This window comes from Asterias rubens, chromosome 21 (assembly GCF_902459465.1).
Source record: "Asterias rubens chromosome 21, eAstRub1.3, whole genome shotgun sequence".
NCBI classification, from domain to species: domain Eukaryota; kingdom Metazoa; phylum Echinodermata; class Asteroidea; order Forcipulatida; family Asteriidae; genus Asterias; species Asterias rubens.
Window position 1 is genome coordinate 760,172 of NC_047082.1, and position 17,060 is coordinate 777,231.

General features: G+C 38.0%; 1 protein-coding gene across 4 annotated transcripts in view; it reads right to left on the reverse strand.

Annotated features, from left to right (window-relative positions):
- Positions 1-9,435: 9,435 nt before the first annotated feature.
- The window catches only part of LOC117304758, a 36,751-nt gene continuing 29,126 nt past the window's right edge, over positions 9,436-17,060 (reverse strand). For all 4 annotated transcript variants that reach the window (XM_033789363.1, XM_033789362.1, XM_033789365.1 and 1 more), the window contains 5 exons: positions 16,341-16,606; positions 14,376-14,448; positions 13,575-13,751; positions 12,077-12,173; positions 9,436-11,350 (listed from right to left, as the gene is read on the reverse strand). In XM_033789363.1, coding sequence (XP_033645254.1) covers positions 10,489-11,350; positions 12,077-12,173; positions 13,575-13,751; positions 14,376-14,448; positions 16,341-16,606 — 1,475 coding nt within the window. In that variant the 3' untranslated portion in view covers positions 9,436-10,488. The remainder of the gene's footprint in view (positions 11,351-12,076; positions 12,174-13,574; positions 13,752-14,375; positions 14,449-16,340; positions 16,607-17,060) is intronic.

A 17,060-nucleotide genomic window follows, 5' to 3' on the forward strand; every position in this document is an offset into this window, starting at 1 on the left:
TTACAAAATGTAAACCGAATAGTATAGTTCTACAAAAACATTAAATATCTAAGAACTACATCTTACTATTGATGACAACAAATGGTACGGCGTCCACTCATGATCCAAAGACGAATTGCTAAGAAGTCTCGACGATAAGATGTCAGTAGAGAAGAATCCCTCTGCACTTGAATTCATGAACTGTCCGCTTCATCTTTGACTCTGAAAGGTAAGAGATATAAAAGTGTATGCAATTGTAAGTCAACAATGTGGAAAATCTCTTGTAGGGGTGAAAAGAAAATGGTGGAGACAGTCCCTCCCTCCTCAGTGATATAATTTGTTCTTTAGTGTGTAAAATCATCACTGTCATTCTTACGGTTTTCAAACCATTCCTAATCCTTGTTTTTGTATTAAAAGTAAACTCTAGTCTCTTTGATAAAGTTTGCCAAAATAATTAAGTGATTTATAATGGACTTAACTGCGAATGTGAAGCGTCAAGCAGTGACAATAATTTGCAATGGTCAAATGATTTCCAAATAATTTTAATAGCAGAAATTGCATCTATTAAAACTATTACAGTTTAGTATTACATTAAACAAAATACATACCGAGGAAAGTGCATCTTCAATACCAGTCTTGGACATCTACTTGTTGACAGGTAGATCTCTTTTCAGATGCAAGTCTCTCTGTCAAATATAAAAATTGCAAAATTTTTAAATTTACATTTGGTCCACGGTAAAATAGTTTGTTTCTGTTTCCCCCTGGCCGAATAAAAATTTTAGGGTCGCAAAGTGAAGTTAGGGTTGGTCTGGTAATGAGAAACAGAATATTTTAGGTGTTGGCCTGATCTTGTCTCATCACATCCTCTCCCTGTCTCAGACCTCGAATCACTAAAAAGTCTGTATTCAATTAGTTCAGACATCTCGACTGTGAGGGCCGACTACAAACATTATTCTTGTCAGCTGGAAGTGAAAAGAAGTTATATAAGGCAACATTCAGGCAGCTTTCCTTGAGGAAAAACATGGGTAATAATATCAAAGTCCTATATAGCGCACGTATCTACCAAACAAGGTACTCAAGGCGCTGAGTGTATACAACATTTTAGAAAGATATGTTATTGCAGTGATGAATTCTGAGACCCAATTATTTAGCACCTTCTAAGGGCTTACAAGGTGCTACGGCGCATACAGCAGCCACAGCCAGGAACACCGAGCGAACCCACTGGGTTCTTTTACATGCATTATACAACACATGGTACCAACGGCTTTATGTCACATCCGAAGGACGAAGCCATGGGTAAGTGTCTTGCTTAAGGACACAAGTGTCATGGCTGGGGATTCGAACCCACACTCTGCTTGTATGAAACCCAAGAGTTTGAATTGGGTGCTCTTCACCACTCGGCCACGACACTTCCAGGTAGAATAAACCATGTTGTATATTGATACTAAGATAGTAGAGAATAACAGCAACAATCCAATATTTCACTCCTCGACTTTGTTCAGGTTGTCTTACCTGTAAGAACTTTCCTCTAAATTACATCTCAGCCAAACAACAAGTTCAAGTGGAAGGCAGTCATCGAGAATGTTTGAGCTCCAGAAAGAAGACGCTGAGATCCCGGTCTAGTGCTACTAGTGGTATCTTCAATCCTAGGAGGACATCTCAACTGTATGGATGGTTTGTCTACTTCACTGTGCCAAAACAAAGACGTGGTGGATTTCATGGGCAGCCATCTGCAAAGAACAAAACGCGAACCTTTTCAAATGGACTATTATTACTGAAAGAGTACACTTCTTCCGATCTCTCAGAATTATTCACAAAACATACAAACATGTAAACATGTTAATAAATTGTAAATGTTGTTTGAAGCTTTGCATGGTGTGAAGGATATGAATAAACTATAAATAGTAGTAAACTTGCAGGAACAACCATGTAACAATTCTTTTTTGAGGGAGTGTTGGCTCTGAAAAGAGCCAGAATGTTTGGAACAGTATACCTCTGCTCATCTTCAGGAGGGAAGACGAGCAGAGTGTACTCTTTTGACAAGAGTAGGAGGAAATTGTATGAGGCATCAATTAAGAAGAATCAGAGATTGAAAAACACATGTTCAGTGGTGATACCGGAGAGTAAACAGCAACAATCCATTATGTCACTGACTTTATTCAAGTTGTCTTACACGTCAAGAGCTGTTCCTCCAAATTATTTCTCAGCCAAAGGTTCAACTGGAAAGCAGTCACTGTGAATGTCTGGAATCCAGAAAGAAGAACGTCAGATCCCTGTCCAATGCCCCTGGTTGTCATTTCCATCCAAGTAGGAGGACATCTCAACTCTTACATGTAGTAAGGGATGGTTCGTCTACTTCATCTTGCCAAAACAAAGACATGGTGGATATCATCAGCAGCCATCTGAAAGATACAAACTCAGATTCTGGTCCTTCTTATTAACAATTTAAATAGCCTGCAAAATAAATCTTTGTTCGGTTCAACTTGTCAGTTAGAAAACAGCTGTAGTTTTTATAGAAATGTTGTAATTTTGTTTACTGTTACAACTAAAATAATAAACAGTAGTTTCAGAGGTCTGGAAATTTAGCTAAAACCTCCAAATTTGATGCACGCTGGAAATAATTCTGTGGATGATTTATTCAGTGAGCTTCCAGAATGAAACGAATCAACTTTGCTTTCTGATGATTAAAAATCATGTCATTGCCATTGGTGGTATGGAAACTAACAATAATACTAAATAAGAACAATAAAGACGTATTGTGCACATATATCCACCCTGCTGGATGTTCAAGGCGCACCCTAACTACCATAGGAACCAAGTCAGATTGGTAGGTTGGTATTCTCACAGCTATTTAATGGTGTCATCCGACCAGGTTTACAGAAAGTTGGTGCTTGCATGGTAAGCTGAAAATAGGGCAGGAGTTCATGAGGTCTTTACTGGGTACCATACTCGAATCTGACTGAGGGCTCCACGCCAATCTGCTGCAGGATGGAACGATTTCTCCACAAGCACCAACAGTCCTGTATTGTAACTTTAAGAAATGTAATAACTTTTGTTGGTTTATATAGTGTTACATTATTGATACATTGTGGGTTATTGAAAGAATGCATACAATTCAAGCGTTTATTCAAGTTTGACTATTGGTAATGAAGGGTTTGTGAACTGACCAGCATACTCTCTATTGCTATCAAAATTGCATCTTGAAATACTGTATTTAGGTCTTTTGGTTTCCTTTGTGAAAACATAAAAACTTTTCCATCCTCGATCCAGAGTTAAAATCACCATGGCTTGTTTCCCATTGGCAACGTAGTTCTTTCATGCAATGGTATTGGGGGAGGGTACATGTACATTTGTACATCTTTTACTATAGGCAGCTCCAACATTATATTCACCTAACAATGACTTTATTGACTGATGACAGCATACAAAGTATCTAACAGAACTTTTTTGCTACAAGGTGATTACTGAAAAGAATTTTTGTTGATTAGTCTTCTCATGCATGTATAAAATTCAGTTGTTTTGTATGGATTTACCTATTTGATGAAAAACACAAAATAAAAACATAAAAAGTTGTTGGTCTAGTGGTTAAGATATCTGGACCCAATTTCATGAATAGGCTGGATACTGCACAGTTCTGCACTTACATCAGTCATTATTCTCAGGATTTCTGTGCAGGCTATGTATTAAAGGCAGTGGACACTATTGGTAATTACTCACAATAAGTGTTAGCATAGAAACTTACTTGGTAACAAGCAATGGAGAGCTGGTGATACATGTACATGGAGTTTAAAACATTGAGAGAAATGGCTCCCTCTGAAGTAATGTACATAGTTTTCAAGAAAGAATTAGTTTTCCACGAATTTGATTTCAAGACCTCAGAATTAGATTCTGAGGTCTCGAATTCAAGCATCTTAAAGCACACAACTTCGTGTGACAAGGGTGTTTTTTCTTCCAGTATTATCTCGCAACTTCGTTGCCCAATTGAGTTCAAATTTTCACAGATTTGTTAGGCCCCTATTTTGTGCATTCAGGTGTTCCGTGTCTTTAAATGAGGTAGCGTGATGTTTGTACGTCTACAAGCCAACATTCCTAGCTACATGTACATGTACCTTTGAAACATGCTAAGTACATACATTTGTGCCTCCATAAAAGCTCATGTTTGCTTAACATTCATGAAAGTAACCAGAGCTATGATTTTCAATCTACTCTTGAATGTAGAGAATAAAGTAACAATGCACACATCGGTGTTGAGTAAAACAAAGCATGTTACAGTTATACAATTAAATATTGACTGCTTGAATATACGTCAGCATAGCTGGGTCACTGGTAGTCTCAAGACGGCAGGACTCTCTGGAGAGTGTCTGTGTTCGTGATACATGTTGTCATTAGACAGTCCTTCATCCATGGTTTGAACAGTCGTAACTTCACCACTCTGGTGGGATGACATGGTTACCATCAACTTCATCCCTTGTATCACTCTCAGCATTATCATTGTCTTGTTTGCTCCAGGTGACACCTTGAAGACACCTTTAGCTCAGCTGGATCACTATCAGTCCTATCACTCACCCACTCACTACCGTATAGAGATCTGGGGTCTGTCATGCTGATCTCCTACGGTATGTACTCGCTTCATAGCTAGGTTCCAGAGTCAGTCAACGTTGTTTGGTGGACCCATCAGTTGCTCGACCCAAGATGTCCTTGAGCGGCCTCTAAATCTTGACCAACCAGGTGAAGGTGGGATTCTGCCTCTGCAGTTTACGACAATGTTTAGTGCCTTTTTTTGCCAGGGTTTGTCATCATAAGGCAGGCAATGTCCTACCAGCTCAGCTAAAAAAAGGGATTGCTCCCTTGATGTAACAGACAAACACCATGATTCAATTTTATTACATTTATTTTCATATTGACCAGTACAGTTAATAGATTTAACTTTCTTAACAAACAATGAGCAATAGATATTTAAAGCATTGTCTAAGTATACTAATAATGTACAATGAAATAAAGAAGGTAAACTTAACATGACACATTTTTCTGGGTTATGCTTTTTAACAATACACAAGGTGGACTCAACTCATTCACAAAGAACCAAAATATTACACTTCTTAGGGTCAGACTTTACTTAATGGCACATTTATGTCCATACTCTGCAAGACAAACGTTCACAGTTTGAAAATCACCCGATATATTTCGAAAAATGTGCTTCCTTCAAAACATGCATATAATATTTACATTTTGAGGTCTGATACATACATATAGGAGTAAACAAGGTAAGGATTGTAAAGTCAACCAGAAAATTAATTTGTGTTAAAAGCAGCCACATCTGGAGAAACTAATTATCAAAAAATTACTGACACAGAATAAAAACCAATGCTTTTGTTTGGGTCAAAGTTATTTCGGGTCAAAGTTATTTCGGGTCAAATTTATTTCCCTTCCTCCTCCACCATCGCTCTTTTCGGATGCACAACAGTTGAAAGTTTGAGTTACAAATAATGGTACATGTATGGCTGTTCAAATAACAATGAATTCATATTCATCATGGCTAAAATCCAAAATTTAACTTCTTTAACAAATTGTTTGAGGATTTTGGACCAAAACATATTCAGTTGGTTAGAATTACCTTCTTGTTTGTGTGTGTGTGTCTACAATGTATGTACATGTATATACAGGATTGGTCGACCTGACAAAATGTTCACAGACCTTGTTCATGTTTTACTTGATCGACCTTACATGTACATGTGACACAATAAACAAACCAGTGAAAATTGTTGGCTTTATCGGTTGTGAGTCTGGAGAAAAATGTCAAACCCATGTACAATTTTCATGAGCATTTAAAGACACTTAATTTTGGTTACAACTAAAATCAGCTGATTGCGCTTTTTTTATTTTTCAAATATGCATTAATTTCATGGGGAAATATTTCACAGAAATAAAAATAGCTCTCACACTAAAATTGGACAACTATTCTTTGTATCCTTACAAATCCTGTTTAATACCTTTTACTGAATTGGATTGCAAAGAAATACAAAAAAACAAACTCGTACAATTGACAACACATTTTATCAAAATAAACTGTTTATTTGCCAGTAAGACAACCATTTACAGTTGGACAAAACACACATCACAATAACAACACAAACAAAATATTACCAATTCAGAATCAAACCAATTCACTTTCTGGGGTCAGTTAATATAGGGCAAATTTATTTCATTACACAGCAAAAGAAGTTTGCTTGGTCCATACAAGTGTACATTTAAAATAAAGAATGGAAACTCACAATAAAACCCTTTTTTCACAAGTTTACAACACTTTAAAGACACAGGACACCTTTGCTAATTGTCAAAGACCAGTCTTCTCACTTGGTGTATTTCAACACAGGCACAAAATAACAAACCTATGAAAATTTGAACTCAATTGGTCGTCGAAGTTGTGAGATAATAACCAAAGAAAAAACACCCTTGTCATTTGAAGTTGTGTGCTTTCAGATACTTGATTTTGAGACCTCAAAATGGTCTCATTGTCATCGTCTTATATTGGGTTTTTTTTTTGTGGGGATGACAGCGTTTCGATCAATGCACATCGCACTGCTGCCAGTATCTTAGAACACAACACGAACATTGTTTACAAGTTGTCCGGTTAAAACGGCCAAGCTGTGGGCTAGTAAGTTTTCATTATTTCACTAATTGCATGCACTAAGCCTGGGCGACTAGTGAAGTTTACTGCACGACAAGTCGCGCCCAAACAGTTGCCATTTCAACATTAGTCGCGACTAATTTTTAATTCCCAAGATGCATTATAATAAAATTCATAGCGAAACAATTGAAGGATAGTGTCACTGATGTCTGATTGTGTTTTGCAAGTAAATTATGTTGTCATGAATAGTCGCGAGCGACACCCAGCGTGAAAGCGCGTCTAATATTTTAGTAGTCATGTCAACACGATTGGCCTAGTAGTTAAAGGGCAGTTGCGACCAGACTAAAAGCAATCAATAGGCCTAGTGGGAGGATACAGTTTCTGTCAGGGGCAATGCATGTGATTCCATAAATTGACTTTTTTCTAAATGCCTTGATAACCATCTATATACTTTATAAATCATGCTTTTAATGGAATTTTCTACAAAGGAATACTGGCATTCATGCTGTTTTCTTTACTTACTAACCTTTATACAATCATTGCTGACTGATCATACACTGCTCACATGCTGATGAGAGATCACCCCTGGCTGCTAGTTCCCTGACATCATGTCTTGGTTGAAATACAGATGGTGGTGCTGTACATGTGTCTTCACTCAAAACCAATAAGGAGGGGGGGGTGATAATTTAAAATCATCAATTTTCAATATTCAAACCAGGCTGATGTTTCACTGCTGTGAAAGTGAAGTACTTTGTGAATATCTTAATTGGCACACTTTCCTCTTTTGCACACAACAAACAAGAAATGAATGACACATGTATGTGTGTGTGGCATACTTTTGTCAATAGAGGGAGCAATTAAAAAAAGAAGTTTGGTCCTTTTTTTTTATTGTCCCACAATTAATCATTTTGTATTCTTGACCAAAAAACTTGAAATGAGAAAAGCGACTTTTATTTTAAACAAGGACCAATTTGGGTACAAAAGCAAAAGTTTAACTGAAGAGATTACAAGTTTTCAATGAGTTTTAAGAACTCATTTTTTAGTACAGATGATGCCTCCATACTCTATGTATTTATTTTTCTCACCCTCATTAAATAGCTTTGTTTATTGGTTATTCCTTAAAAACATTGGGAAAAGTTTCCGTATGGCGCCACCACTTTTTCATTTGAAATAAAATAATATAGTATCTAATTTACCTGATTGATATATCCCTTTTTGTAAAAATGAGTGAAAAAGTGGTGGCGCCATATGGAAAGTTATCCAAACATTGTTTGGAAGTATGGAAATAAATATCAGTTTGAATGAATGAATGAAAGTTTGAATTGACCCCCCTTTGACGGGCTTTGTTTTTGTTGACGATGATTGAAAAATAATCACATTATTATTTTTGTCAGCCAAAAATGCTCAGCAAAATAGCAACACTGAACACCCGACAATATTTTGAAACAAAACACAGTTGTCCAATTCATGTGTTCGTTTTTTGCTGCTGGATACGAAGAATTTCCATGCCGTTAAAAAAAGAATTCACCACTGTACAGCTTGACACATGTGCTTTTAAAAATGGCCGCCGTGCCAACTTTCAGTAATTTCCAGAAAACATTTTAATTTTTATTTTGACTGTTTCAAACCCCCACACTCAATGCAACAGATCTTTACCGGAAGGTATGAATAATGGTCAACTCACCTTGCTTAGTTTGCAGAGATTTTATCACCTGAATTGCACATAAATGTTAAAACTGCAGAGGATTTATCTTCAGAGAATGGCGATTTTGTTTTTCTGACGAAAGTAGAAGAGAAGTCGAATGTACATGCGCCCTCTTGTGTTAGGGTACACCACAACATTCGCTCGTCCCCAGCGCATTGCCGAAACCAAAGGCGCTGGGATGGGCAAACGTATCAAGCACGCTCATTGGTCTATCATTTATCAAGAAATAGCTCAGTCCCATCATGCATTAGAAATACATGTTCACTGGACGTTACTTCCTGAACAATAATCTGTGCAAGCTGATTAGCCCATCCCAGCGGGCCTGGATATACTGGGCGCTTGGTGGGGCCGAGCGAAATAGAACGCGCTAAGCTAAACCCACGTTTACTTTTGAATAACATGCAATTAGCAGATTTTGTAATTAAATTTAAGAGATACGTTTTAGACGTTTTTGAGTATTTTTTAATTTAGCATTATAATAAGTTGCTTGGCATAGCCGAACCGACGGCGAAAGGCAAGATTGTTTCTTTCAATGAAAGTGCCGAAAAGTCAGAACCTAAAGGAAGATTAGAACTAAATAGTTTTTGGAGTGTTGAGAAGGGGTAGGGATAACTTTGATAGATTGGGAGCACCCCTGCTGAATTTTGGAACAAACGTGCGTAATCCTTTTTTAGAGACACGAGGCAAAAACAAATAAAATAAACAGTTGATTGTCCCCTCCTTCATCCTTTTTTGTTTGAGGCCGCATCCTTTTTTCATTATTATATATTTCATTTAAACATTTCTTTTTCAAAAAGAAAAATTGTATGTGAATTTCTAAATAAACTTACTGATCTTTTAAGAACTGTCAACAACACAGTAAGTGGTGACTTTAAACATGAATTGGTGGCCAAAGTGCTTGGCGACCACCTATAAAAGAAATAAAATATAAAAAGGCCCTCATCCTTTTCTTTTTGGAAAACCTGGACGATCAACTGGTTATTATTTTTTACTTGGCCTTATGGATAATTAGTTCTTCAAGTGTTAATGCAAGTTTACCTTAAGTTAGTGTAATAACTATAAAGACAACAGAAAGTGGAAATCAAGAGAAAGTGGAAACGCTGTGTATTAATTGAAATTACCTTTATTTATAAGTTACGAGGAAGTTATCTGATCCCTTTTCCCCTCAAATATTTGAACTTAAAATATACACACACAGTTTCCCAAAACATTGAAAGTATATCAGTTAAAAATGTGTACATCTCTTTTCAAATGAGAAAAATAATAACAATATTGTAAAAAACATAGCTGTTCTATTTTTTCCCAGAAAAATACTATAAAAGAAAAAAATTATACACGCAATTTTGTGCTAAGCAGAAATGAGCAAGATACCAGTCGAAAATTGTACAAGGGACATAAGTTGCATAAGTTGCACTCTGCTGCTTTTGAGATAATTTTATGACTCAAAAACTATTTTTTAGCATAAAAACTTACTTGGAAACGAGCAGTGGAGAGCTGTTGATAAAAAATTGTGAGATACGACTCCGTCTGAAGAAACATAATGTTTGAGAAAGAGGTCGTTTATCACTTAAACAATTAAAGACCTCAGCTAATATGCCTTTTAATATGCATCTAAAGGCATACAAAGAAACGCAACAAGGGTTTATTTTCTTTCATAATCTCTTGCAAATTTGATGACAAAGTTATTTGTTGAGACCATTGTATTTACAGGTTTGTTATTTATGCATAAAATTATATTGGAATACACCAAGTGAGAATACTGGTCTTTGACAACTATAGCAAACGTGTGTCCATGTTGAGCTTTAGTCTTGATACAAGACGCACAGTATTTATTTGGAAAAAATATTAACACACAGCGATCACTTCCCGGCCTCTTCACACGAGCATCCAGGAATGCTGAAAGAGCCAGACCCAGACTATTGAATTAATAAACCTGAAAATGCAGATTTATAACAAACCTTTTACTTTATCATCAAACATTCAATCCATTGATTGGTGATAGAGCGCCCTCTGTTGATGGATTGTACAAACCTATATCAAAGCGCCTTATATGATACTACATATATACCTTGAAATTATATAATAATCTAGGTAACAATAATTTCCACAGTCACAATCTAATCTTACAAAACAATTTTTCACAACAATTCCTTTTTCCTAAAAAACAAACAAAATCTTAAAATTGACGTAAATGTTTAAGATCTGCTATTAGCGGTGAATTTGAGTTCGAACTGTCCGAGTTAGAATAGCATTCATAGATTTCATTGTCCACCATCATAGTGGTATCAGGGGCTTCTGAGTCATGGCTCCCATGTTCACTATGGGTGCTGCCTGATTGATCAAGAAGGGCACCACTTGTTACGGCTTGAACCTCCAAATCATCCGAATCATAGTCACCAGATCCAGCTGATCTCGAATCATCCATCTCTTCTACCCCAGACTCCTCGCAGGCTACCAGTGAGTTCTTACAACTGACTATACCCACAGCAGGGAACAAACTATAGTAGAAATGATCCGACAAATTACTACCAGGTCGTATAGTAGATGCCGTGGTGTCCAGTAAAACAGTTGATAAGGTTCTGTCACTATTATTCGCTGTCTCGCCCTGACTACAGAGCGTGCGCCGTAGAGTCTCAACGTCTGCAACGGATAAGTGCTGGCTCAACGTCCGAATCCTGCGCATGTGCACTGTCTCTAAGATATTCTTGAGCTCTTTCATGACGGGGAATGTTCGACTTTGTCTTCGCTGTCCAGTTGTAGAGCGCCTGGTGTATACACTGCGCCGTAAACTCTCTGCTGATGCCTGCAGACCAGTACCGGTCGAGGAACGCTTCGAGTGGAATCCCGATGAGGGCTTGGAACGCTTGGACCCGTAAGTTGTACGTTCGGACAGCGAGAAGAACTCTGTGGCCGACCCGGAGGTTGAACTTGGCGGGAAATTCAAGGTCATGTACGCCGTGGGTTCGCTTGGATCTATCGAATGTCGGTTGAAGAATTCCGATCCGTAGATGAATGGTTCATGGAAACGGCCCCGTCTCCTGTAAAAAAAATATACAAAAAATGTTAGGTTTTATAAAATCACAAGGATTATTAACCACGCCCTTTGTGTTTGCAGAGCTGCCCCATGTTCTTTTCTTGAACAAATCCTCCTAATGAACTTTAAGGGTATGGGAAGGAGGCCGGTATGGTAGGAGATTCTGCACCCCCAGAGATTCTGTCCCCATATGGCGTACTGTGTACAATTTTCTTCGGATAGCGCCCTCTTTTGAATCAAACTCCTACACTAGCTGCTAATGCATGGCAATAAAGCAGCCCTGCTACAAATATTTAATAAATTCATTTTGAGAAAATCAAATAAAGAGATAAACTGTAGTGCCATAAAAACAAAAGCAAGAGGCTGATGAGATAGGACACGTTATATTCACATCCATACATAGTATGCCTGTGAAACTTTGAAGAAAAAAAAACACGCCCCCCAATTAGCCCAGAAAATGATCTTATAAGAGACCATGCATTTTGGAGTTGGGCTGTTGGAAGGGCCAATTTACACCCTAATAATAATAATTATAATAAAAATAATAATAATAATCAGACTTGTAATGCGCACGTATCCACCCTGCTGGGTGTTCAAAGCGCATGTAAGTTTCTAACATGGGGACAGAATATCCGCGGGACAAATTTCCGTATAACACCGGCCGTCTTTTGATAAAAGAAGGAAGCATTCACTAAAATTCATCTATAGGTGTTCTTTGGGTCATTCTTACCTTCTCTTAGACCGGATCCGGATGTGAATCATTAAGGTTATGAGGAGCATGAAACATGTAGCTGCAAAGAGAACCAGCGCGATGACTACAAGGCTCACTGTAAAGATACAGACCAAACAAATCAATCAAGACATCGCCTCTAGAATTAACTATAGCAGCTTGAAAATATCTCACAAGAAGTTGATATCGTGAGAACTTTCCCCTATGAGCTTTCAGAGCAAATACTCTGTCAGAGTACGTTTCCAGCCTAAACATTTTAGTGCTGCTATACCTGGGAACGTTTTTGGTGTTACTTGTACGCTGGTAATCTATCTTGGGCTGATTCTTTTAAACTGCATCAATTTTATTCTCCCCGTTATTCTTTCGTTCTTCCAATGCCGTGACGATCTTTTGTTTGTAAATACTTTCACTTGGACCACATTGCACCGCTAGACATCCGGAACCCAGCAAGTTTTGCTTATAAGGTATTTAGTAAGCTAGAACAAATATCCAACTCACAGGTCATTTGGATTCTGAAACTTAGCGAGGTCATTGACCTAACACCTTTATAAAAGATGACGCATCTTTCTTAAAATAGCTGCATCTGTTGAATGCTGTCACAGTCCGGAAGGCTACATTTAAACCACTTTCTAAAAGTGCGAAGCCCCCAGGTCAAGAAAAGGGTAAATCACACTTTAAGAAATGAATTAAAAATTACACTTAATGTAGTTGTCACTAACGAAAGAAAGATCAACAAAGTGACTCTCTGGAATGTATTTTGTCTCACTGCATAAAAATTTGTTGTGTTATAACACCCTGATACAATGTGTAGATCTTATACATGTTTTTGTTCCTGCAAGTTTACTATTTGGTATTTATAGTTACTTCTTGTTATTCACACAATGCATAGCTTCAAACCCCATTTTCAATGTTGAGTTGCTTCTCATCTTTACAGAAAGGCGGATGGTGGGTTAGGTAGGCTGGGGCAAGAGGGGACAAGTCTACAAGGATAAACCTTTAATCAATATCTACAAACCTTATTTTACCACACCCCCCCCCCCCAAAAAAAAAAAAAATAGCTGCCTATATACCAGTTGAAAAGACCTGTGATCTAAATGCAATGGTCCCAAGATTCTATACTTTTATTTAAGTCTTTCCCAAAATGATAATGACAATTAAGCACAAACAAATTCTATAAGTTTAACAGTGAGGTGGACGTTGGGTAAAACTCAAGGAGCAGACAGAGTCTCTGCCAGGAGCAAAAGGTGAGTGCCACTTGTTTCTTTTTCAAGGTAAAAGTGACATTTCACTTGTTAAGGCCGAGTAAAAGTCGGTCATGCGATGGTCGGGCTGTGAAAATCTTGACACGTGGTCAAAAAAAGACACAGTTTTTAGACCTCAGCGATTTGCGCGCGTCAAGATTCCCATCGGCGACCATTGCGCGACCAACTTTAAACCGGCCTTCATGGTGGTAAACTAAAGCTTTTTTTGTAGCAGTATGTTATTCTGATTATTTTACCCGCCGTTTGAGGATCCATTCCTGTCCCTGGGCTGTCGGGTCCCAGTCCTGGATCGATTGGAGTACCTGCATCACCCTTCGTCAAAGAGGGCGCTTTAGTGGCCATAATGGTCACCTTGGCTTCATCGCTGGAATCATTATCGTCCCAAGTTATGTTTGGTTTGAATAAAGGAAAATCTGCGTGAAAACATAACATTTGATTAGCAAAGTACTGCTGCCTTGTAGGGTTGACAATTAATTTCAAAAGTTTTAATCTCAAAGATTAATTCATATAAATTCGACACAACTTCAACCACATCAAAACAATAGGCTTCTTGGGGATCCCATGATTAATCCACAAACCAAGTTTGGAGTTGATACGTCAAGTCCTTTTCGAGTTATTGCTCGGACAACATTTCTTTTGTTTAAGCCATAATGAGCTTAATATTTATCTGAGGGGGTCCAAAAACAATAGGCTTCTAGGGGATCCCATGACCAATGCACAAACCAAATTTGGAGTTGATTCGCCAAGTCCTTCTTGAGATTTCGCTCGGACAAGGATGATGTGCACACACGCACGCACGCCCACACACGGAAGGACAAGGCAAACACTACAATGCCCCTTCGGGTGGCTTCGCCGGCGGGGCATAAAAACAGCAGCAATAGCACAACAACAGAAGCAGCAACCACAACAACACTAAACAACAACAGCAGCAATACCTCTCACAATAATAACATCAACAGCAACAACAACAGCAACAAAAACAACAACAGCAACAACAACAACAACAATACAATTACAATAACATTGTCTCTACTTACCACACACTGTAACATTAACATCGTCGATTGCGATATCTGTGTCAGTCCCACTAATAAATCCTTCGAATATGATCTGGTGATATGAAGACAAAAGGCAATTCAAGGCTAATGTTCGGAGCTGCACAAAGACTGGTGTTGGACTGATGAGTTGGTTTTAGAGATTTGTCCTATACTGTTATCAAATATTAATAACACATTATCAATATTAAAGCGAGAAACGAAAGATCCAGACTTAGAAGTAATTAAACTCACATTTAAAAATAATTAAAACAAGAGTAGTAATTTTATTAAATATTTTTTTATAGGTAGAAATCTTATTGGCATTTCTTCCTTACATCCTCAAACGGTTCATCTTCAAGAAAACAATCTCATACCAACAAGTATTCTAGAAGTCACCAATAAAGATCCACATTAAACGGTTCAACCGTTTTTTTTGCACCAAACATCAATAAAAGATGAACTAACCAAAGTCGGCAAAAAAAGTGTGACTTTAGTTTATCTCAGATTTAATTACATCGATGTACAGTCTGAAAAGCCCAACTCGTGCACCTAGTCACTGTAACTCATGAATATACCCCAGTCACTGCGCATGAAATTCACTGCCGACAAGTTACTTGCAAAACAGGAACGGCTTCGTTTTAAAACTAAAATTTATCAATTGCTTATTAAGATGGAAGTTGGGACTTCCTCTAAATTACAAATCCTTGACAAATCAGTTCCAAATTGATCTACAGGTGCAACTTGTCACTGGTGGGACGAGGTGAAACTTGGCTCTGTGTTTTCATCAGAAAGGGGGGGGGGGAGGTTGGAAGTCAGTCTCAAATTATTACCACAAGTGCCCCGTGTCAATGGTAGAGACATCCACTCCCAGATAGTCAATTTCCCGTGTTTGATGAATGGCTTTCAACTATTACTCGACCGACTTCTGCTGATCAGGCTAACAGAGATTAAAATCAGTCTAATTTGTGGCTTGTCTTCCTTTACAGTGTCAAACAAGTTCTGCAATCACACTTTGGCATAAATAAATTTTGTGGGGGAAAGGGAAGAAACAACTTTTTATCAGTTTTGCGTCTGACCTTTGAGGTTTCCATCAATACCGTGTCCCACTTTTTTGGAACATGATTCTTACGATTACAAATTAGCCATACTTGCTCATTATAACTAGGCTTTCTCCTGACTCCACCTTCGCCCCTCCCCTACCCCTTCAACTCTCTTTTTGTTTTGCTTCTAATGGTCCTAATTTTGGCATTATTTCTTGTGCATTTTCTGTGTTTAGCTCAAATTGCAGTTACATTCTGCACTCTCTTTAGTCTTTTCTATCGTGTTTTTGTTTTGTTAATGTCTTTGCTTATTGTTTTTACCTTATCTAAGGCTTACCCTCACAAGCCTTGGCTGATTTGAACAGCCTACTTACTAGTTTCTTAATGTTAGCCTTTTTTCTTCTTAAAATCATCGGCCATGTTTACTCATGTACTGCTTGTATTGTACTAGTGATTCTGTCTGTTTAGACTGTGAGCACAGAAATAAATGTAATTGAATTGGCAGAAACTGCAAATGAATAGTAAACTTGTGGGTTCAACAAAGTGTACAGAGCCTCTTTTGTGTGAGAGTTGCTATGAAAAGAGCCGGTGTGGTCTTGACGTTTCAAACAGTACTGCTCGTCTTCAGGAGTAATTGAATTGATTGATATTGTAAAATCTTTGGTTTATTCACCTGACCACTGACCTATAATGGAAGTTAGATTGCGCTGTTAAGCCCGATTCATACTTTCTGCGAATGTGAATGCGAAGCGAATGTTGAAGTCACGAATTTCGCAGCAGTTCAGCTCTGGACAACTCATCCCACTTGCGAATACCGCTGCGAAAGGATAGTCGCGAGGTCAAATTCACGTCAAACTCGCTTTGCATTCACAGGAAGTATGAACCGGGCTTAAGTTTCTTGTAAACACATGTTGAAAGTACTTACCCTAAATGTACCATTGCACTGGATACGTATTTCAGCTTCCATCCACACGCTCCCCGCACTAGTAGAAGCCTTAAACACCAAGTCCTTCTGCTGGCAAGCAAAGACCTTTAAGGTACCCGCTGTAGGGTTCTCTTGAGCATTCCACAAATGGTAGAAGAACTTGAGATCTGCTTCCAGGGAGTCAGGAATCGTGATGGGTGGGGACATGATGCGAGCATGCCCGCTCGTCCGGCCGTTCTTTGCGGCGACCAGGTGGGCAAAGTGCCCTGTAAAGTTTGGAGTAAGAATCGTTGCTTAAAGTGAAGGTGTTTTTTTGTCGGATGTGTTTCTTCAATTGGGTATCACAAAAAAGTATAAAAAACATGAATTAGTAGTTATAGATGTCTGCAGCTGAGAAACCCAACAAGCTGTTTTTGTAGACAGTAAAGTTGTTCATATTGAACATTGGCTATTTACATAGGTTTGCACAGTGAACGTCTACTCTGCTATTTCGATATTGGACATATTGATTTACTTGTACAGTAAATATACTTTGCTATTTCGGTAATATTGAACATTGGCTATTTACATAGGTTTGCACAGTGAACGTCTACTCTTCTATTTCGTTATTGTACATATTGATTTACTTGTACAGTAAATATACTTTGCTATTTCGGTAATATTGAACATTGGCTATTTACATAGGTTTGCACAGTGAACGTCTACTCTGCTATTTCGATA